This window comes from Podarcis muralis, chromosome 10 (assembly GCF_964188315.1).
Source record: "Podarcis muralis chromosome 10, rPodMur119.hap1.1, whole genome shotgun sequence".
NCBI lineage: Eukaryota > Metazoa > Chordata > Lepidosauria > Squamata > Lacertidae > Podarcis > Podarcis muralis.
In genome coordinates this window covers 5,674,419-5,698,279 of record NC_135664.1, presented here as the reverse complement: position 1 = coordinate 5,698,279, position 23,861 = coordinate 5,674,419, and the positions used below count along the sequence as shown (strand labels likewise).

The 23,861-nt window shown below is 41.8% G+C and overlaps 1 protein-coding gene across 23 annotated transcripts in view; it reads right to left on the bottom strand.

The window, feature by feature from the left end:
- The window catches only part of MAGI2 (membrane associated guanylate kinase, WW and PDZ domain containing 2), a 597,762-nt gene that overhangs the window by 459,951 nt on the left and 113,950 nt on the right, over positions 1 to 23,861 (bottom strand). For all 23 annotated transcript variants that reach the window (XM_077935758.1, XM_077935747.1, XM_077935755.1 and 20 more), the window contains one exon: positions 2,966 to 3,082. In XM_077935758.1, the coding sequence (XP_077791884.1) occupies positions 2,966 to 3,082 (117 nt within the window). The remainder of the gene's footprint in view (positions 1 to 2,965; positions 3,083 to 23,861) is intronic.

Genomic DNA, 23,861 nt, shown 5'->3' with positions numbered 1-23,861 from the left:
GAAGGGTGACTCCTGCCCTGGCACAACTTCAAAACTGGCCTCATGCTGGCCCGGGAAGTGGATTTTAGCCTGCCCCCAAATTGGCCAGTCATGGGCAGGCTGGCTGTGAGATTCTGCCCAGCGGTAGGCCTGACTGTGGTGAAAGGCTTCACTCTGGTCCGCTGCTGGGATACTTAAAGCCAGTCTGCTTCCATCACCTGGTCCGTTTCCTTCACTAAAATTCCCAGGGTTGGGTAGCAATTTGTCCACTGGACTAAAGAACTCTGTCCTGAGATTTTGCCTACCTCATAGCAATCGTCACAACTTTGGTGGTCAAGGCATTGGTTAAGCCTTAGTCTTTGGAGGAGGGGAGGTTGTAGCCTCTGCCTGCCCCTCCAGTTACCGGGGGTATACCATTAAAGGGATCCGGAAGGAGTTTGTGATGTCCAGAGGCCCAGGTAGAGAAGAGGGCCATAGGTGGCAACCCAGCAAGGGGCTCCTACCTGATGTGTGTCATTTGGGTCACTTGCCTTGGGCTGACCCCAAACAGATATATCCAATGCCTTGCCAAACCCTTACACCTGTCCTCTATAAAGTTCAGTCATAACTTGGGTCAATACAAGTATCATGTGTCCTATTTCCTGGGAGATGGTTGTGGGGGAGTGGCGGGCACTTGGCTCACACAATGTAAACTCTGAAAAGGGAGCATATGTGGTAGGGGTGGGACCAGAAGGTGGAGCCTTAGGTTGCATCCTAAGCCTGTTCAGCTCAGTCACATAACCTGGCAACCCTGACATAAATTAATCCAGCAAAATTGGCTCAACTCAAAAACTATTTTAAAGGCCTGTTTTCCTTTCTGCTGTGTGGATCTGGTGTGATTTTGCACCAGCTTAATTTACACCAGCATGTGTATTGGACTGCTCCCTTAAGCTACAATCTTATGCAGTGCTAGAGCTTACTTCTAAATATACACATATTGAATTGCACTATTGGTGAACAAAGAAAGGCTAGGTATGACCAGTGCTATTTTTTCTAGAAAAAGAGGTGCTGGAACTCTCCAGGAACACCTCCCATGTTCTCTTATAATGGCAATGGTGCCCACCTAAGGGGCCCCAGAACTGAGTTCCAGTGAGTTCTGGCTGGAAAAAAGGCCTAGGTATGACACATCTGAAACATGTAATATATTTTATCCCCATCTGGAGACTACATAATAGTTTTGGACTAACACTCTGTGTGTGTTCTCTTCCTATTTTTAGGAGTGTTTGCCTGAACATGCAAAGGGTTAAACTGTGGGTGTGGTAGGGACATGGACACAAGCCCCACCCCCACCCACTCAGTACCTGATCCTCCCTCATTTAAAAGATCTGAAGGGAACCTTCTCTTGAATGCAAGTAGAACACAGCGTCCCTGGTTGTGCAGGCATTTATTTACATTCATATGAACATGTGTAAAAGCTCAATACGGGTAGCCTGGGGACTGAGCAGGTGGGGCTGGTGTGTGCAGCCTATGTCTCCTACATGCGAGATCACCTGTGCAGACAAAATACCCGAACAGGGCTTTTGTGTACAAAAGTTAAAGAGAATTAGGGTAACTCTTTAATACTGACTTCTACCCACTGCCAAGTAAACTATGGACATGGCCTCTGCTGAAAGTTACACATCCATAGCTTGTGACACACATGTCAGGAAACCAATAGCTAATCAGAAAAACAGTGGCTAGGCTGGCCCACAGTATGTAGCCCAGGAGCAGACTAGAGACAAGAAGATCCATCTCAGGTGTATTCCCAGCACATAAAACCATACAATCATAGAGCTGGAAGGGACCCAAGGGCAATCTAGTCCAACCCCATGCAATCTCAGCTAAAGCATCCATGACAGATGGCCATTCAACCTCTGTTTAAAAACGTCAAAGGAAGGAGATCCACCATATCTCGTGGGAGTCTGTTCCACTGCTGAACAGCTCTTACTGTCAGAATGTTTTTTTCCAAATGCCTTCTCTGAGACAGCCAACGTACAAACCTCCAACAAACAACAGCACTACTCATTCAGACAACCCTTTCTGATCATACACAAGACCCAGGTAGCACACTTCCAGGTCTGATATTTCACTTCCTGTTTTAAAACAAACAAACAACCCTTGAAATATAAAAGGGTCTTGTTTAATGCTTTGTGGTGACTCTTTCTTTTAGGACATAAAAAGGTTAAATTCACTAAAGAAAGTGATACTGCTGCTTTCAAAATGGATGCATCCCATTACTGCATCCCATCCTATTATTGCATCCCATCATATATTGGTCTCTAATGTAAAACCACAACCCTGATAGAGAACACATGTCCATTGCTAGTTCAAAAGAGTCAGCCTTGATTTTTATTTTTGAAGCACTATACAATTACAAGATGCATCTAATTTGGCTGTCTCTTATTCTCTTACACCTTTCTCTCTGAAAGCAAAAGTTTCTTCACACTGGCATTTTTTTCAGAGTTACATTAACAATTTTTCTTTGAAAATCACTTGAGATTATGTAACAACCAATTCCTGGCGCAGCTGCACGAAATGTCATTCCACATACATATTTTCAACATTTCCCAAATTGCATTCTTCTTGCCAACATTTAAAAACTTGTAGACCTCACTCTGGCTCTCAAACGCTATCACTAATGATATTCTATGCATTCCAAAATTACAGCTATTAAGATCCTCCGTCAGCAATCCATACGAGGATCATATTTAGTTGTTTATATAGAATAAAGCTACTTGCTCCAGGCAATACTCCTTTTACTGCAGCTACAAAATGAAACAGAATTTTCAACACCAGCAAAGGCCTGCAAATTACTCATTCATGATACTCTCCATGCAAAAAATTCAGTAATAATCAGCCTGGATGGATGCTAAATTTTTCAGATTATTCCATCTGCAACCTAGTATTGTTACCCACTGCATCCATAAGAATCAGTAGTTTCGTATGACAAAACAAAACATGGACTCACATGGCACTGTTCGGAGGTAGAGATTGTCTCTGATGATCTGCTGGAGCTCGTGGTCCACTGAACCCTTCTGGAACCGTAAATTGAGGTAGCGACGGAGATCCTTATCAACAATGCCTCCTGGTAGAGTGAGCAAAACACATATTGATTAGTAATAAAATATGAAGTGTGAGATTACCGCCTTTTCAATTAAATATTTGGCTTTACCTATAACTGAATTACACTATTTTTTTCTTTATCGACATCCTAAATTACACATAACCATGATCCCAAAGAAGATGACTGGGACCTGTATTCAAATGTGTGTGCACATGTAGCCATGTTGGACAACTAGAGATGGTGTGGGTCAGCTGCCTGATAGGGAAGTATGAGCCAGGGAGACTAAATACAGCTACCCATCACCATTTGCCAAACAGCTGGTTGGTGTTATTATAATTTTCTAGCTGGGCTATGTATTAGCAGCTTACCCTAATTATGTAGTAATCATTAGCACATGAACATCCTCATCTAAATACAGATACTGAATTGGAACTGCACACACAAACAGGATTGGAATGCAGGTTTCCTTTGCTGATATTGCCCAACTGGGTCAAGGTGTTCAGGTTTGAAGTCTGGATTATTATTCACAAATAGGATGACACCTGGGGTGTCATGACCTGGGACCCAGGTGAATGACATGACCTAGAACCAAATGTAGAGACCCACTGGGTCAGCACAGCAAGCAGGCATTTCTGCTCATACATCGCTTTCACACAGTGATTACAGCACTAATATTTCTGCTCTAAGTCTGTTTCTAAGAAGCATTTCTGCTTAACAATATCCTGCAGTCCACCATCAGTGCCTAGCTGGACAGCAAAAAGAGCCTGTGAGTAAGCAGGGAAGCTGCCAAGATCCTTCAGCTGGAAGGTGAACTCCACAGTTGCAAATGCAAGGCTAGTTATGCCTAGCATGGCCTGAACTTGAGATAAGGGTCAGTGAACAACTGTCCTAAAGCCAAGTAGTAGAACCTGACTCAAGCAGGCTTTGTCCACGCGCTTTTTGGACATCAGCAACTATATATTTTAAAATATATTTTCTCTATGTCTGGAGCAAGCCATAGGCGAAGAAATGTTCTTTCATTTACAGTATGTCACCAGCATGTAAGCCTTTCGTTCCCAAATCTGCAAAGGCATGTTTTGATTTGATTGATTACATTTCTGTGCTGTTTGTTGTTCATTCAAATGAATTCAAACCCAGATAACAAGCAATAAATAATGGTAACATGATATAACATGATGTCACAAATACAGCATAAATCATATAGAACAATTAACTATCAGTGAAACAATTACACTCTATAAAACACTGTGAACCAAGGAACAACTTAAAAAATAAGCAACACGTCACAATTAAAGCAAAAGTCATATTATATGATTAACAAATCAATACAGCAATTATAAATATATGAATCAATATCAACATTAACAAAATTGCAGCCAAAAAAAAAAACCCTAAGTACTGTTAAGCATATGTTAAACATATCTTTTGACCTTGGAGAAACTGGGTATCGTATATGTTTGCCACATTATGTACATTCCATTTGTATATGAATCTCCACAAGTATCCAGACTAGGCTATTCCCCCAACCCCGGTCTATTCCTAACTTTCTGATGTCTTCTATGATTGCTAATTTATCCCATCTCTTGCGGGGGCACAATTAGTGCCAGCACCGTCCGTTAAGAGTTTGGGTGTAATCTTCGACACCTCCCTTTCCATGGAGGCGCAGATTGCAGCTATAACAAAGGCGGCATTTTTCCATCTCCGCCAAGCTAAGCAGTTGGCTCCTTACCTCTCTCGCCCTGGCCTAGCCACTGTGATCCACGCGACGGTCACCTCCAGACTGGATTATTGTAACTCGCTCTACGTGGGGCTGCCCTTGAGACTGACCCAGAAACTCCAGCGGGTGCAGAATGCTGCAGCGAGACTCCTTACGAGGTCTTCGCTGTGAGATCACATTCACCCGGTGCTATACCAGCTGCACTGGCTCCCGGTGGAGTACAGGATCAGGTTTAAGGTGCTGGTTTTAACCTTTAAAGCCCTATATGGCCTAGGACCCTCGTACCTACGGGACCGCCTCTCCTGGTATGCCCCACAGAGAAACTTACGGTCTTCAAATAAAAACATCTTGAAGGTCCCAGGCCACAGAGAAGTTAGGCTGGCCTCAACTAGAGCCAGGGCTTTTTCGGCTGTGGCTCCGATCTGGTGGAATGCTCTGTCACAAGAGACCAGGGCCCTGCGGGACTTGACATCTTTCCGCAGGGCCTGCAAGACAGAGCTGTTCCACCAGGCCTTTGGCCAGGGCACAGCCTGACTCCCTCCCTCGGCAATCTTCGCGGAGCTCTGGCCCAATGGTTGCCAGTGGCTTGAATTAATTAATTTTATAATGAATGATTTTAGTGTTGTTTATGCTGTACTTTTGTACTGTTTTATTGTTGTTAGCCGCCCTGAGCCCGGCTTCGGCTGGGGAGGGCGGGATATAAATAAAAATTATTATTATTATTATTATTATTATTATTATTATTATTATTATTATATACTTCCAGTGATATTTGCTCTGGGGAAAGACTACAGTAAAAAAGTTCTGCTAATTATTGCAATTAGTTGCCCTTTTGATTGGCTGAAGACTAGAAGCTCTTCCTGCACCTCTTCATTCCTCCCCTCTCCTTGCCACCACTCAGAATATGCACACAGAGGCACATGCTTCCTGACCACCGAAAAGGGCATGAGTAAGCACGCCATGTGCCACACTGGCACCAAGTTTAAATCCCTGTTTTCCTACTAGTTGCATCACAAAGAGAATTTTAGAAGGTGTGGCTTGAAGGAAAATCCGCACCTGTTGAAATTTTCTCTTCTATGCAATTATCAAAGCTATGTGAGTCCCAACTACTTCTCACTTGGCCACTGGAACAGCCAGTTCCATTTTCATTATATATATTGCCTGCTCACTTCAGATAAGGTCCCCAGATATTTCCACGTGTGTCTTTAACACACCCTTGCCCTGCACTGTGAGTTGTCTGAACATTTCATAATTGTTGGTCTAAACATTTTTGCAGTGTTCCCATGATGTTCTCCTCATCCAAGTTGAAGCCTGCCATTTCCCCCTGCTAAATTCAGAGTTTCCCGATCCCCAGATAATACAATAATGGAAGAAAATCCAATATAATCCAAACTTGGTTAACCTAAAAACTACACTGCTTGAAAATTTTAAATATGGGGTCAATTATAAAAGTATTTTATATTTCTTGTATATTCTAGTTTAGTCCATTTCTCCAAAGCTTGTAATGAGACACACTTTATTGAGAGACACACACACACAAAGGGATATTAAACAGTCTGTAACTCATTAAAAGATCCAATACCATAGAGAATCATTCGTATTTCTGAGAAAATGGCAAGAGATAAACACAACAAGGCTTATGATTTTCTTTAGCCCAGGGTATTATAAAAGTAGGGTTTTTTGTAACTCACAGATGTTCCAGATGGGGGATTATTGCTGAGTTTTATTTCTCAGTTCAAGGCTGGTAATAAAACAAACATTGCTCTTTCTATTGCTATTCTCACAGCAGATATATTACTTAGCCTTAAAACATTTTTATTATATGCCCTTATAAAATATATTTGGGATGGCTTGTGAACTTCTGCTTACTCATATTTTATCATAGCTGCTCTGTGAACAGAACTTGGTATGTTATGCCTTTTCTCCCCCCCCCCTTTTTTTTTTTTTACTTTGAGAATATAATTGATTGCATCTCAACCATGAACAACTTGCCCTGGAGCTCTGATATATTGAGATTTGAAGTGAAACAATTTCATTTTCCCTGGGATTCTAAAAATACTTTGCTTATGACTCAGCAACTTGTACCATGTGCCTTAGAAAATATGGCTTTCTTAAACATTAGTTATGCATAACCATAATGACCATATGAAAAAAATGCAACTTCTTGTGCAGGACTGCAAGTGTCAACAGCAAGGTGAAACATTTATTCCATATTATCTGTGAACCAAAACAAAATCTGTCACAAAATAAGACTATATAGGCCTATAAATGTACAGCTCTCAAGCCAAAAAACAGAGGAAGCTTATGATGCCCCTAGTAGGCTAGTAGGCAGCAGTTGACTGAGGAATGAACATTACAAGTTACCCAGACTTTATCGCTCAAAAAACAAAAATAAATTACCAAGGCATGTGGAAGACAGATGTAAATTTACAGCATGTTGTGGTTTAAGAGAAAACTACATGAAAATATTGTATGGATGGTACCTAACACCTAGATTGGCAAAAATGTACAAATCAAAACTGAATAAGTGTTGGAAATGTAAAGAGAAAGAAGGTACCTTTTTCCATATGTGGTGGTCTTGCAATAAGGTTGAAGCTTACTGGGAAATGATGTATAATGAATTGAAAAAGATAAAATTTGTTTAAAAGAACCCAGAAGCTTTTCTTCTGGGGATTGTGGGATCAGAGCTACCTAAACAATATAGAAACTTATTTATGTATGCAACTACAGCCGCAATAATATTTGCCCAAAAATGGAAAGAAGACCAGAGAAGAAAGGCTACAGAAAGTAATGGAATATGTACTCACTAGTACTCAAACCTTTATTGCATTAGCAAACTGCCATAGCAAAATAAGACAATACAAAAAAAGAAAAAAGACAAACTAGAGACAAGCAACCAAGCAAAATTCAGGTGTTTTGGCTGGCGTAGTGACATTTAAGTTACCCGAAGACAATAATGCAAAGATATAGTAGCCAGCGCCCAAAAACTAATATGCGGGTATATATAAAGCACAAAATGGCCCCAGAACAGACTCAGCATATTGAGTTAAAAGTAATAAAAGAATTAAAACAGGTCCAGGTCTAGGGCACGCTACCCTGTCAGAGTAGCCCTGAGTTTCAGAGCCTGCACTATGAAGATTGCCACCCCACGTGAGATTTGGGGATTTGCGTCCACAAGAAGCGATTTCAAACAGTCTTCCTTAGATGTAATGGTGGACGGGATCAAAAGGAGGAGCTTAGATCTTATTGGCTCATAAATAGGGCAGTAGAAAAAGAAATGTATGAAGTCCTCTACTTCATTCATTGTGCATGGACATAGACGCTGGGTAATAGGGGTCTTAGAGTAAATCCCCTGCAGGAAGGCCGTGGGTATAGAATGGAAGCGGGCCATTGTAAACGCTCTTCTCAAATTGGGCTCCGTCAGGTCTATCAAGTAGTTGGCAAGTGATCTTACCACTTTCACTTTAGGGAGCCACATGGAAAGGCGAGCTGAGGTGGACTGTGCCCGGTCCATGGCCTCGTCTCTTGTAAGAATCCAGGCCCGGATTTTATGTTTGTCCCAAGAGGACAGCGAGTCAAGATTTGGGAGAGAGTAGCGTGCAGTAATAGTCACCATGGCCTTGGACCATTTATTGCTTTGAGAACACGTTAAAAAGGCTTGCCTGGCTAGTAGGGAACCTGGGGCATTGATTAATTTACAATAAAAGCTAATAATTCTAATGTGGGCTCTCGCAACAATGGAGGGGAGGCCCAGTTCTATTCTTAACTGTGCTGCAACCGAGCCCTTGGGGAGACCCAGTATCTTCCGTGCAAAAGAGTTTTGTAGAATCTCCAGCCGTTGTAGTGTTTTTAAATTCCACCCCCAGATTTCAACCCCATACAGTAACATCGGGAGGACTTTGCTGATAAATGCTTTTCTGATTGGTGGAACCAGCTGGCCGCCTTTTGCATAGTAGAATTTCTCCAAGGCTTTGATGGTTCTGCGGGCAGCCAGGATGGTTGTATTTAGGTGAGCTGACCAGCTAAGCCCATGCTGAAAAATGATACCCAAGTACTTGAATGCTGAACAATATTCAATAGAATGGCCCTCAAAATTCCAGAGTGACTTCCGAGTTTTCGTGCCAAAAGTAAGAATTTTGGTTTTGGCGAAATTAATTTTAAGGGAGTTGGTATCACAATATGTCATGAGCCCTCTGAGCGTGTTGTTTAGGCCCAGCTTGGTTAATGACAGTATCACCATGTCGTCCGCATAGAGTAATATGGGGATCTTGAGCTGTTGTAAGGAGGGGGCAGATTGATTTAGGGCCTTCATAGTTGTGACGATGTCATTGATATAGAAATTGAATAGAAAAGGGGCCAAGAGGCAACCCTGTTTGACCCCTTTATTCAGAGGGAAAGAATCAGAAAATATGCAGAAATGGTGAAACTTACTGGAAGAATAAGAAATCAAGACAACAAACTTTTTATTAAGGAATGGAAATGGTTTATTGAATATTTACAACAAATTGTAAACAGATCAAGACATTAGCAGGACTACTGTAAAAACTTGCAACAGATCATTAAAAGAATAAAGGTAAAAGGTAAAAGGTAAAGGGACCCCTTGCGGCGCTCATCTCGCTTCATTGGCTGAGGGAGCCAGCATACAGCTTCCGGGTCATGTGGCCAGCATGACTAAGCTGCTTCTGGCGAACCAGAGCAGCGCACGGAAACGCTGTTTACCTTCCCACCGGAGTGGTACCTATTTACCGTATTTTTCCCTCTATAACACGCAGATTTTTTCTCCTAAAAAGGAAGGGGAAATGTCTGTGCGTGTTATTGAGCGAATGTGTGGTCCCTGGAGCGAAATGGCGCGAGGGGAGGCAAAAAAAAATCAGACAAAAATCAAATCGCGTCTCGGAGAAGGGAAACCTGAAAAGAGGAAGTGGCTGCTTTCCTGCATTCTGCCTCAGGGTCTTACTGCCCACCCTCCTCTGTTTCCTTGCTGTGTTTGCTCAAACGGAACAAAGAGCAGGGAAAGCCCCTCCCCTCCAGGCAAGCAGAGGGGAAAGCAGAGTGTTGCTCCGGTGCTGCTGAGAACATGCAGGTTTGAGAGAGAGAGAGAGAGAGAGAGAGAGAGAGAGAGCGAGAGAGCGCGAGCTGGCTGGCTTGGGTGGGTAGGTGAGGGAAAACTTTTGCCTTCCTTTCCTCCCTCCCGTTATACCCCTCTCCTGCATTCTTAGCCTGCTGCTTCTCTGAACACCACTCTCGTGCTCCTTGTCCATTCTGTGTTTTTCCTTCCCTCCCCACTTAAAATGTGGTTAAAAAGCATGGATCCTCAGGATCTTTGCATTGGGTCACCCCAAATTCACCATCAGATCACATAGCATGTCCATGGCTACAGCCTGCCCCCCAAAAATCACACACCCACTGTTGCCTGGGGCTGCAATGGTGCAAAAATGTGGTTACAAAGCATGGATCCACATGGATCCTCAGGATCTTTGCATTCGGTCACCCCAAATTCACCATCAGATCACATAGCATGTCCATGGCTACAGCCTGCCCTCCAAAAATCACGCACCCACTGTTGCCTGGGGCTGCAATGGTGCAAAAACGTGGTTAAAAAGCATGGATCCACATGGATCCTCAGGATCTTTGCATTGGGTCAGCCCAAATTCACCATCAGAGCACATAGCATGTCCATGGCTACAGCCTGCCTCCCAAAAATCACGCACCCACTGTTGCCTGGGGCTGCAAGGGTGCAAAAACGTGGTTACAAAGCATGGATCCACAGGGATTCTCAGGATTTTTGCATTGGGTCACCCCAAATTCACCATCAGATCACATGTCTGTGGCCACAGCATGAAGCACAAAAATGATACATCCACTGTTTCATTCAGAATGTTTTTTCCCTTGTTTTCCTCCTCTAAAAACGATGTGCGTGTTATGGTCAGGTGCGTGTTATAGAGCGAAAAATACGGTATCTACTTGCACTTTGACGTGCTTTCGAACTGCTAGGTTGGCAGGAGCAGGGACCGAGCAACGGGAGCTCACCCCGTCGCGGGGATTCAAACCACCGACCTTCTGATTGGCAAGTCCTAGGCTCTGTGGTTTAACCCACAGTGCCACCCGCGTCCCGATTAAAAGAATAGGTTGAGAAAATTGGGATATGCAGGGAAAGATGGAAATAACTTTAAGGAACTGTGAAAAGAGGAGGGAAGTTGAAGTTTAAAATGTTAGAATTATTGTTGAATGATTATATTGAAATGTGCTTTTTGTTATATATAAAATTATAAATAAAATTTTTAAAACAAAAAAATTATCTGCCTAAGTAAATGGAACCTCATTATGCATGTGCACCATTTTAAACAGGTAACAAGGTTAATTGACTTGTATTCTGCAGTTGTCTTTTGAACACTCATCATGTGTCTATACATCAGTAGCTGCTCTCAGACTTTGGAACCCCCTCCATAGAGAAGTTAGACTGGCTCCCTCTTTGTTTCCTTCCACTGGAAGCCAAATACCATACTTTCTTATTCCAACAGCTTGGGGAACTGGCTGCTTTTAATGAAAGAGCTGGTTTGTGCCGATTTTATTGTGATTATGTGTACACCAGGCTTGTGATGAGGTTTGTCTTGAAAATGATGGTTCAGGTTATAAAGGAATGCCATATTAAATAAAAAGAGTCTGGGGGTTCCAGTCCTTGTCAAAATCTCTAAGTGTGTTTGTCTCCAATATAGCTCTATTCCAGAGTGAGCAGTTACCAACAGAGCCGTCTTTCCCATAGGGCTTAGTGGTGCGTTGCACCAGGGCGCCAGCCTCTCAGGAGCGCCCCAGCAAGTGGGGGAGCTGCGCAGCTTTGCCGGTGGCCTCCCCTTTCCCTGCACGCCCACCAGCTGCACCCTGCCAACCATAAGGCTGGTGGGCACGCAGCTTCCCTCCCAAGCCTCTGCGAGGATCACTCTCCTCCCGAGGAGGCTTGGGAGGGGCACAACTTCACTCCCAAGCTTCCCGCAGCGGCATGGGGGAGAGTTGTGCTGCCTGATGGCTGGTAGTGCACAGCTACGGCCACCCCAACACTATCTGTGGTAATTTGAGGGCGCTGGGTGGATATTGGCACCCCGGCGCCGCATCTACTAAAGATGGCCCTGGTTACCAAGAATCCAGGGTAAGATTTTTGGGCTGTTTTCCATTGAGTTGCAATTACTATTCATGCTGCCAAGATCATATATAAGACCCACCCTTTTGACAATATATTTTTAATGGTATTATCAAAAATATTCAGTAACATTAATTTGGGTCAATAAACTATAGTTTATTTAGTACTATTTACCAGAGGGGAGGATTTCTGTGCAGTAAACGGCAAGGGGGGGGGGGTTGGGCCAACTGTGAGGGAATGGGGAGGAGGTTGGGAGTTCATTGAGTGGATGATGGGTCTGGGCAAGGTGTAAAAGGTTGGCCAGGGAGAGTGGTGGGCGGGGGGCTGGTTGGTTGGTTGGTTGGTGGGTGGCAGGCAGGTCGAGTTGGCATGCAATGTGAGTGTAGGCAGCAGCTCCTAGTTAGCATGTATGTAAGAAATGGGTAAACTTGCCCACATTTACTATGTGTGACCAATCCTGTTCATGCCAACTCAGTAGTAAGTCATGTTCAATTCAATGAGACTTACTCCCATGTAAGTAAGGTATAGGATTGCATCCTTTATTCATATAGAAGGGAGCATTTGTAAAATATATTGTGTAGTATGATGTTGTAGTAATCACAGTCACCCCCACTCTTAATGATGTTTAGGCAATGCCCTCGTAACAGAATAACGTTACTTTAAAGTGAATCCACAAGTAGAGCCAGAATATATAGATCTGGAATATTTTTGTTTTAAAAAAAGAGGTAGTTGCTATATATGGTTTCAACGCCCCTATAAAAATCACAATAAAACAGCCTAACAATCAGACAGATGGCCTTTTTACCATTTCAGAAAGCCCACCGAAACCATTTTTGGCATCATGAATCTTATTAGCCTAGAATGAACGTGGTGCAGTCAAAATACAATTAAATAAGCACTAATATTTTACAATGTTGAGTCATGCATCAATGTAAAAATGAAAAATATAGTAAATTTTTAAATAGCTTTCTATTGTAATATTTTCTGTTGTAATATTCCCATTACTACTTATGCAGTCACATGATAAACTTTATGGAATAAAATATTAGGCAGCGTTTTATCCAGTAAAATAGGATATCTTTACAGTGGAGCACAGAAATGTACACATTCATAACAAAAAGAGATAGCCAGAATTTGCATTTCAGATACTAGCTGACCCAAAAAAGCAATATTATATAACGTTGTAAGGGTAGATTTTAACCCCGGTCGTCATAAAAACACAGCAAGGCAAAGACAAATTGTATTAACTTAATCTTGTGGAGTTCAGCAGTTTTGAACCAGCTGTTCTGTGTTTTTAAAAGACTTACGTTCTGGTTGTGTTAGACTCCTAGTGTTCCTCTAATTAGCCCTGTTGGCAAATGCAAATGACTAAAACCAAAGTACTTAAAATTAGCCTCTTCTTAGAAATAAATGCTCCTGGTCCCATGGCCTTACAAGGGCAGAGGGAAGATGCCCTGGAAGAGTCACACTAATGGAATGAAGCCAGCTGCTGTTCTCTGCTTCTAGGGAAAACACGGCTACCGTATTTGCAGATGAGAAATAGAGGAACAAACAAGATTGCTGCTTAAAATGTATTTATTTTTCACATTTATATCCTACCTTTCTTTTGCAAGTGTTGACAATGGCATTTATGAGGGCATTCCATTTTATCATCAGCATTAACAACCGTGAAAGGCAAGGTTAGGCTGAGAGTGTGCCTAATTCCATGAGCTTTATGGAGAGCCAGTGGAAATACAGATCAAGGCAGAATGAACTTACCTGGAAGGGTGGAGCTGCAGCAATAGTCTCCCACTAGTGGAGTTGGTGCTGCTGACTGGGAGGGAGAGGGGTGAGGTCAGGGCTGTGTGGACTTGCCAGCAGGAACAATGGATTGGCTTTGCCAATGTGTCCCTCTCAGCAAATAACTGACTCCACTGCCAAGAGATTATGGTAGCAACCAGGGCCAGCCTACCCAGCAGGCAAGGTGAGGCAACTGCCTAGGGCAGCAGATCTGGCCTCTAAGGAATGCATCGCCTGCTGCTGCTATGGCAGCAACAGTTGTGGTGCGTTCCTTGGAAGCCAGATCTGCTGCGTCTACAGCAGCCTCTTGGCATACAGTATAGGAGGTGCTGCTGGTCTCCCACCCTTCCTGGTGTAGATCTTTATTCCACCCTTGTTCCCAATATAGATCTTTATCCTCACCCCCTTGTTCCTGATGTGGATCCCTTCTTTCATGGTGTGTGTGTGTGTGTGTGTGTGTGATATTTTGTGGTTTGCCGCAGGTGTCTTGGGCTGGTCCTGGCTGCGGTTCTGAGACATCATGTGAGCTGATCCTGAATCAAGGTCTTCCTAATCCAATTCTAACACACTAATCACTACTCTATGCTGGCTCTCCATTCTCTTGTAATAGAAACCCAGCAACAGGAGAAAACAGAAATGATCTGGGATTCAGTTTACCTCTTAGGACATATGGCACCGCACTCTACTTGTCTAGAAATTAATTCACAGTAGAGATCATAAATAATCTTAAGCATTTCATTATGCATTTATGACATTTTCAACAGTTGTTGCTACTTAATTTAAATAGCACACTAGTGAGAATCATCAAGGGACAATAAAAATATTGGGAGGCCGTTGAATTAATAGTAACACGTTTTCTTTTCTATCTCTGTGCACTAAAAACCATGTCCTGTAACATATGGTACAGTGATAATATTGTCAATAAATGTTTAAAGTCACTGTTGCACCTGGGTTTTCCATCAAAGATTTGCGCCAAGCCTTACGAAAACTTTCAGAGCAGAAATTTGAGTGATATTCCCAATTGACAAAGGAAAAATGACCCGGTTGGCTCTTTTGACTCATATTGCATTTGCAGATATCAACCCATGAAGCTTTTCGTTATCAATAACTATTGCTTTTGCAATAATTTGCTGTAGAACCTGCTGGTAACCCCAAACAAGAATGAAAGAGCCATCAATACTGACCCCAAAGACTCTGAAAAACATGTTTACAAAGCAAACAACATTTCAAGCTAGCATTATGATGGCACCATTATTTGACCTTCAAAATTTATGGCTGTTTTTATCTGAGCTTTGCACAACCTAGATTTATACAGCTAGATAATCCAATTGTATATGTGGCAGAAACAAATGTCAGCTACAAAATAAACAACCAGGGTTATTATCTTAAAAGATGTAGTTGGGACAATTATAGCTGTTCAGCAAGGAAAAAAATTATATATACAGAAAGCTGTTAGAAATTTTGTTTATGCATGGATTAAAGACACCTATGTTGAAATTGCTGGAGTGAAAGCCAGGTGGTTTAAACATTCAATTAGCAAGATATAATTGTATATTGGATGTAGGTGCACAAAGAAAAAGCAAAGGCTGGCACCTGAGCCATAGAAATGGCCAGTGCAGTTTTAACAGACCTATTTAGATTGTCTCCTTTATGGTACACAATGAAGAAGCATTGTTCCATAGAAGTATGTAATTACTGCAGCAGTAGCAGCTGCTCAGCAAACCTCCAGACATTGTGCTGCCTCTGGATTAGAGCCAAACCAGCTTTGATTGGGCCTGAAATAACAGCCAAAAACTAGTCTTTCAGAGTATGTGAAGCACCAAATAACTTAAACCACAGGTGGCCCTTCCCTAATCCCTGGATATTTCACTGTACCAACAACATACCCTAGTTTGACTCACTCACTTTTTATGCTACTGTTCTAAGAAATAAAAGTTGTAAAAATGAAGCTTGTTGAAAGAAGGAATAAATTTATAGAACATTGTTTTGATCAACTGCCAAAGTTTAATTGAAACTATATTTGTCTTTTTTCATGTGTGCTTCTGATCAAAAGATATAATGTAAAAGTGCAAGTTGTATTAATATCACACATAAAGTACATTTAGAATGGCTTTGCTGCTACTTCTTATTCTTAAAAAAAAGCAACAGCTTCTGGTTTCTGTCACGTATTTTCAAGCTATCTTGAAGGAAGAACATGTTCCTCTAGTAAAGGAAATATACCCCACATTGCCACTTTATCAATGAAATGGATGCATAAAAAGAACAAACAAGTAGGTACTAAATATTTCGTTTTTTGTTCACACATGTATTTTATATCTGATTTTCTTCTACCAGTCGTTATCTTCAGAATCAAACCTTTTAATCAATATACAGAAGTGTTCCCACCTTCTTTGCATGGGACCTAAGTACCTCTGAAGTATATTGTTTACTAGAGGAAAGGATCCTGGAGAGGGGTGTAGCCACGATTGGAGCAAGATGGGATGGAGAAGGAGAGGCTGGGGAATGGAAAGTATTAACGGGGATGTTGAGGGGATGGGGGTCAGGACACAGGAACCAGAGGAGCAGAACCCATCACCAGAACGGCTCTCGTCTGCACAAACATGGAGGGCTCTGAGGCGTATTATTAATTTGCACACTTTTTTTATTTATCTAATAAGGTGCTGTTCTAACTCCCCCCTCCTCCCCACCAAAAAGAGAGCCATCATGATTTCTCAATCACATTTTAATGTTACTTTGTTCACAGCAGAAATGTGATTTCCCCCAAAATGTAAACACTGGGGGGGGGGTTATACCATGTTGCAGCCAACCATAATTGGAATAGTAACATGGCAACAATCCCTTAGGTCAGGCATAATTAAGTTATCCTTTGATGTAAATACGTTCTTTTCCAGCAATGCTGTATAAGCTGAACAAGTGCTTCATCTTTCTTGTCGCACTTTTTAAGGTTTAAAACATTTTTCCTTTACAATAGTCTCAATTCTTGCTCTCTCTCTTTTTAACCTGCAGCACCTTCGGAAGGCTCTGTAAAAACCTAATCTCTAGCGTCTTTGAGAGTATACACATTAGATTACATTATTTCTGTCTATTAATTTATGGAATATAATTTTTTGCAAAATGGAAATAACATTTTGAGGAGGGTGGAAAAAGAAAATGAGGTGGGGAGAAATTAATGAGGATGTAGAAATAGTTAAACCTTCAGCTAAACAGTAGCTGTACCATCTAGAGGAAAATAAGTGTTCTTTTTATAATGCATTTTCAACTCAAGCCTACAAATCTCTCTGGCACAGTTCCAAGAATGGATTTTTACTCCAACGAGAAAGACATACAGGCCTAAAAGATACAATTAATTGTGTCATCACAACAAATACATAGCTTTTCTCTTGTGATGTTGTAGAAATAATTGCATTGTGCGGAATGCCACTTTAATAATTGATTGGAGATTTGAGGGAACCTGAGTATTACAAAGAAAGATGATTCTCCCCACAAATTGAAAGCCAAATATAATTTCCAAATAACTTTCGACTCACACTGCCTTAAGTTTTTCCCCTTTTATGTTTGAACTCTTTATTAGAAATTAGTAAAGGTAAAGGTACCCCTGCCCGTACGGGCCAGTCTTGACAGACTCTAGGGTTGTGCGCCCATCTCACTTAAGAGGCCGGGGGCCAGCGCTGTCCGGAGACACTTCCGGGTCACGTGGCCAGCGTGACAAGCTGCATCTGGCGAGCCGGAGCAGCACACGGAAACGCCGTTTACCTTCCCGCCGGTAAGCGGTCCCTATTTATCTACTTGCACCCGGGGGTGCTTTCGAACTGCTAGGTTGGCAGGCGCTGGGACCGAACAACGGGAGCGCACCCCGCCGCGGGGATTCGAACCGCCGACCTTTCGATCGGCAAGCCCTAGGCGCTGAGGCTTTAACCCACAGCGCCACCCGCGTCCCTTATTATTAGAAATTGGTGATTAGTAAATTTATAGGCCCAGTTCACACTGGGTTTCTTATTACATTAATGAGCTGTGGTAAGAATCGGCGTAATGCACTCTCCCTTCCCTGTTGTCCTCCTCCTCTTCCTCCTCCTCCTCCTCCTCCACATGCCAGGGAAGGCGATCAGAAACAGAGGTTTCTGATTTTAATACTCCAGGATGCCCTAACCCTGAAAACTTTGGCTTGTTTATACTGTGATTTCAGAACAAGCTAGAATCTGAAAGTAGGATTTGATTCTAGCTTGATCTCATGGTTCAAATAAGTCATAGTTCCACAAATTTGGATATCACAGGAAGCTGTGGCTTTTAAAAGAATTGGAAGCAAAAGAGGAGGAGGCAGAAGGGAGGACCATGAGAATGCCAAGGCTGCAGGAGCTTAGTCATATAGTAGCAATCCAGGGCTTCTCATTAAGCCTGAACTGAGCCGGACACATAAAAATCCTAAGTAATAAATATTATGTATGAGCAACCTACTAGTCAAGTGATTATAGTAACAATGCAGCTGGTATGAGCAGAATGTTCTGCTACACAGACTCCAATCTCCAAGCAGTACTTGAGTAGTGCCTGCAGAAACCTCAATTTTAGTTTCCCTGTAATGAAGGCCACTGGGGACTCTGGTGGCTTTGTGATATATGTTTTTATTTACACGGGTACTGGCTAAGCATAAGATGGAAGAGCTCACATCATTAGTACCCCAAGAGAACTTGCTCCCCCCAATCACAGCTTTGGTACAGCAGAGAGCGCAAGTCAGCCATTTGTGCCTCCCAGCTCCAGGCAAGACCAGACCCTGGCCAGTTGTTCTCCTACCCTGGGGTGGGGTGGCCCCTCCTGTGCTACGCATCAGCATACACTTACTGCTTCTGAGGCTCTTCCAGGTATTTTCTTAGTGCCTGCTCAAGAGTTTTAAGAGCTACAGGGCTTGCTTTTAGCTTTTAGAATCTGGTTCTAGAAGTTAGTGGCAGCATTAATCCACTTTTGACACCATGTATTACGAAGAGAGCTGAGACAGGCCTCACTTGTTCAAGGTGAAACTCCAGGTGAGAGACAAGAAGTAGCTGCCACAAGTGAGAAGAGTGGCTCACAGCCAATGCTCATTGTGGTGAGCCTTTTCTGTGGAATGCCTTTTCAATGAGTAAGAAGCCAATCCCAAGGAGCTTGGATTCAGCGCCTATCAGCTGCTGACAGGTGCTGGCTTCAAGCTTCACTTTCTGCCGAAATTTGCTGAACTACAGAGTTGTTAATGAAGGTCCCAGCTTGCTCTCATTCCTGATCAGCAATCCTCCAAGACAACCAAGGCTGTACCCATCTTATAACCAGGCCAGAAATCATATTGAAAATTAAATAATTAGCTTCTCGCAAAACTACCCAATATTAAGATGTCATTACCCTTATTAAGGAAAAACACAAATTTATACTGGACAGTATTTTCTCAGAACCATAGGATTATATTTTGCCCTTTTTCAAGGCAATAGGAATGACTCTTTCCCTCAATGAAATATCACTCACTTTCAGGATCCATATAGCAAGTCCAATCAACCTGAATTTCACAAGAAAGGAAGAACAAGTATCAAGAGAGCAAGTGATAGGCTCCAAAACATAAAGCCGTTTGTTCACATCCTCAAGTTGCACCTACTGAAAAATACCCTAAACAACATGACCAGATGGTGTCCTGACTCCATACATCTCTGACTCTGCCAAAACTCTGGCATCCAAAATGGAACAAATGGGAGTGGTGTTATTTGCAAAATGCAATGAAAACTGGACACTGAAAAACAAAAATGAAACCTTGGTTTGCTAGGAAGGGGCTGAACTGCTGGATCACACCCATGATCTATAACAAAATTGCTAGTAATTTAGGACATACATTTAGACGTATATCCAGCAACCTAAGAAAATACATATAATTTAAGCTTCCAATGATAAAAAAAATCTAAATCATTGTTACATTTTTTACATTCATGGTTTTTAGTTTCTTTTTTTAAAAATGAAGGCTATAAGTAATGAATTACAGTTTGTTGTTGCTCAAAGCTTATAGTAGTAAGTTAATTACTGAAAAGAGACCTTTAAATATTTCCCAGTTGAAAATTCTGTTGATTATGCTGCCTCTCTTTATTGAATAATAACAGCAGCCCCAGCCAAGGAAAACTATGTATGTACAAGCAACGGAATTACTGGAAAACCGCACCAAAGAGCTTTCTGTGTTCTGCACTTTGGGTCCCAATGTGGATTCAAGGCTAAATAAGCATGAAGGTTTCAAAAAGGCTGTTTCCCTGGTGACCCTCTAGTCACTCCAAGAACGGCCTTTCATACCACTCACCATGCAAGGCTGTTGGACATGACTATTCTTCAAAAGCACAACACTAATTTGAAGACCTCAAATTTCACTTGTGACTATTGTCTCATGAGAAATGAGCACACACTTGTGGCAGAACCAGAATCTCAGTGCCATGTTTTCTAGGTTTTACTGACAACAGGAAAGTTCATGTGGCCAAGAGCAACAGAAGAACAGATTCCAGGAGACAGCTTTAAATGTACACACTACAAAGGATTTTGTTTTGTTACTTATGCTGGAACAAACTGTGCCCCCTCTTTGAGAAAGAACTCTGATACATTCTGACATGAAAGAACAAATCACACAAATATGGACGTTCAACCATATCACAACAAGAGGTTGTGTATCTATGGAATGATAAACTATGGCGTACCGATATAGGAGTAAGCCAAGGAGAGCATCAGGCTTATGGACTCCCCCTCTTGTCTCCTTCTCCAGCAGAACAGCAAGAAGCAAATCAGAAGCTTTCACTTCAAGAATTGACTAAACAGAGTTCAGCATGATATTGAAACCCTAAACTGTGACTAATAATAGCCAGAGGTTGGCTTGCTTCAGTAAAGCATAGTTAAATCTAATACAGTGGTACCTCGGGTTACATACGCTTCAGGTTACATACGCTTCAGGTTACAGACTCCGCTAACCCAGAAATATTACCTCGGGTTAAGAACTTTGCTTCAGGATGAGAATAGAAATCGTGCAGCGGCAGTGCAGCGGCAGCAGGAGGCCCCATTAGCTAAAGTGGTGCTTCAGGTTAAGAACCGTTTCAGGTTAAGAATGGACCTCCGGTGTAAAGAGATTGAAGGTACATTCTTTCACCTTTGGTGGACATGCCCAAGGATTAAGGCTTTCTGGGAAATGATATATAATGAAATGAAAAAGGTATTTAAATATACCTTTTTGAAGAAACCAGAGGCCTTTCTCCTGGGTATGGTCGGCCAATTGGTGTCAAAGAAGGATAGAACTTTTTTTATGTATGCTACAACAGCAGCAAGAATACTCATCGCAAAGTATTGGAAGACAGAAGATCTACCCACCGTGAAAGAATGGCAGATGAAGGTGATAGACTATATGGGATTGGCAGAAATGACCGGCAGAATCCGAGACCAGGGAAAAGAGACGGCGGAAGAAGATTGGAAGAAATTTAAGGACTATCTTAAGAAACATTGTAAAATTATTGAATGTTAGAATGATGTTGGTTTAGAAATTAAGTGGTTTCTAGCTGTAATGATCATGCAATTAAGAAAAGAAAGGTTGAAAATCAATAGAAAATATGGGAGGGATTTGCTGAATTAAATAATTAGAAATTGGAATACAGAAAGGGGAGGTATGAGGAGGTCGGGAAAGTAAGGTATAAGAAAATAAGGGATTGAAATTATACTTGTTGTTGTCTGTGTTTTGTTTGTATTTTTGTTCTTTTTTACTTTTATAAAATTTTTGGAAACTTAAATAAATATCTTTTATAAAATAAAAAAAAAGAATGGACCTCCGGAACAAATTAAGTACTTAACCCGAGGTACCACTGTAGTAGTTTGTCCAGGTTGAGATATAAAAGTAAACTGCAATTAGTCAAGTGATCTCCTCTGGAAGGGCAGGGATGAAAATGAGCCCAAACTTCACCTAAGCTTGTTTCCACAATGGCAGTTTCATGACATCTGAATAAGGCCTGTTATATTCTGCAAGCCAATGATTGCTTATGTTAATAAAGACATAATTTAAACAACAGAGAAGTTCTACTGCATTCCATAACACAATTTTTCAACAATTTGAAAGAGAGATATTCCACTTTAAAATAAATCACTGAGCAGCAAATAATAAGTATACGATGGTCTCACCCCAGATGGACCAACACAGACCCCAAGTTCATAATCTGAGGCCTTTCTTCGTGTTCTTCCTCCACGAGAAGTCTGGAGGGTGGCAACATGAAAATGAGCCTTTTCTGCAGTGGCTCCTTGTTCGTGGAATGCTCTCCTTATGGAGGCTCACCTGGCGCCTTCATTACATAACTTTAGGCACCAGGCAAAACATTTCTCTTCAACCAGGAATTTGGCTGATTAACATTCTATGGCTTTCAAATGCGTTTGTGGGGTGGGGACAATTGGTTTTTGTTTTATTATGTACTTTGTGTTTTCATTTTGTATTTTCATGCTGTGAACTGCCTACTGATCTTCGGCTGAAGGGCAGTATGCAAATTTAATAAATTAATAATAATAATAATAATAATAATAGTTTAGGTTGCAGTTTCCTAGAGGCACATCTTTTTAAACATTTATATTCTGCCTTTCAGAGTGATATTCTTCTATATTAAAAATTCAAAGTACAAACTCAACAAACAAAAAGGCATTAATAGTAATTCGAATATATTATTATTATTATTCAATATCCAATTCACAACACAAAATGGGCTTGGAAACACGCTGCCAAACAGCGCCACTTCTATAGTACTGGCGTTACATGATCTGGCAGTCTAGACCACATCAGGTAGGTGCATTTTGCACCAGCTGAACTTTCCAAGCTGTCTTTAAAGGCAACACCACATAGACCTACAGTGGAACCTCTGGTAACTTACCGTCCTCCTTGCGAACACTTCAGGTAACGAGCTCCGCTGACCCGGAAGTAGGGCTCCTGGAAGCAAACTTTGCCGCGGGATGCGAGCGGGAGGCACTCACACAGCGGGAGGTCCCATTAGCGAAAGCACACCTCATGTTAAGAATGCTTTCGGCTTAAGAATGGACCTCCGGGACGGATTAAGTTCATAACCGGAGGTACCACTGTAATTACATTAGTCAAGCCTGGACATGGGCAGGGGATCACTAAGGCTGGGTCAGACCTCGCCAGTTAGGGTCACAGTTGGTGCACCAGCTGAAGCTGGTGGAACACATGCCTGGGTATTATTGCTACCTAGGCCACCTAGGCCAACATTTATTGAAGACAGAAGTAAGTTGTACCTTGGAAGTCAAATGGAATCCGTTCCGGAAGCCAGTTCGGATTCCAAAACGTTCAAAAACCAAGGAGCGGCTTCTGATTCGCTGCAGGAAGTTCCTGCAGCCAATCTGAAGCCGTGGAAGCCCGTCAGGTGTTTGGGTTCCAAAGAATGTTCGCAAACCAGAACACTCACTTCTGGGTTTGTGGCTTTCAGGAGCCAAAACATTTGACTCACAAGGCGTTCATCAACCAAGGTACGACTGTATATGCTTGCAGTCAGAAACATCCACTCTGCTGTTGTATTGACACAACAGCCATGCTCAATCTCCAGGGAAACAAATTTCATTACTTAGGTCAGCCTCCTGTCTGCAGATATTTACTGTTGAGCCCACACTTGCTAGATATACCATTAAAGAAAACACACAATTACATCATGCACCACTAATCTTTTCCATTATCCCAGACAGGTAGATGGATATAAGCTTCCAATTTATAAATAACTTTGTAATGTGTCAGTGTTTTGGCTGCAGTTTTTAGCTTTGTATTCACAGGGTTTAGAAAAAAGAAACCACCCAGTATGGCACTTTTCCAGATTTAGTACATGAAAATCGCTAGATAATCTTCAGTAGAGTACAAAATGAACAATCTCACATTTAAAGATTGATGAATCTTTCAACAGCCTCTCTCACTTATTGACTTATTCATGTACAAATCTGTCCCTAAACTGCTTGTGCTACAGATAACACTTTACCTATTTACCTATTTACCTTTTATTTTAAAGCTTTCATGGGAGAGCTGCAGGAAACTAAATTGTTTCTAATTGCAATTTAGACTTGTGAGAGCTTTTTCATCCCCTTAGTAATAAAACAATTTGTAGGTAATCTTGGCAAGTGAAGATACTTATCTCCATATATTTTCATTCTCTTTTTCTCCAGTT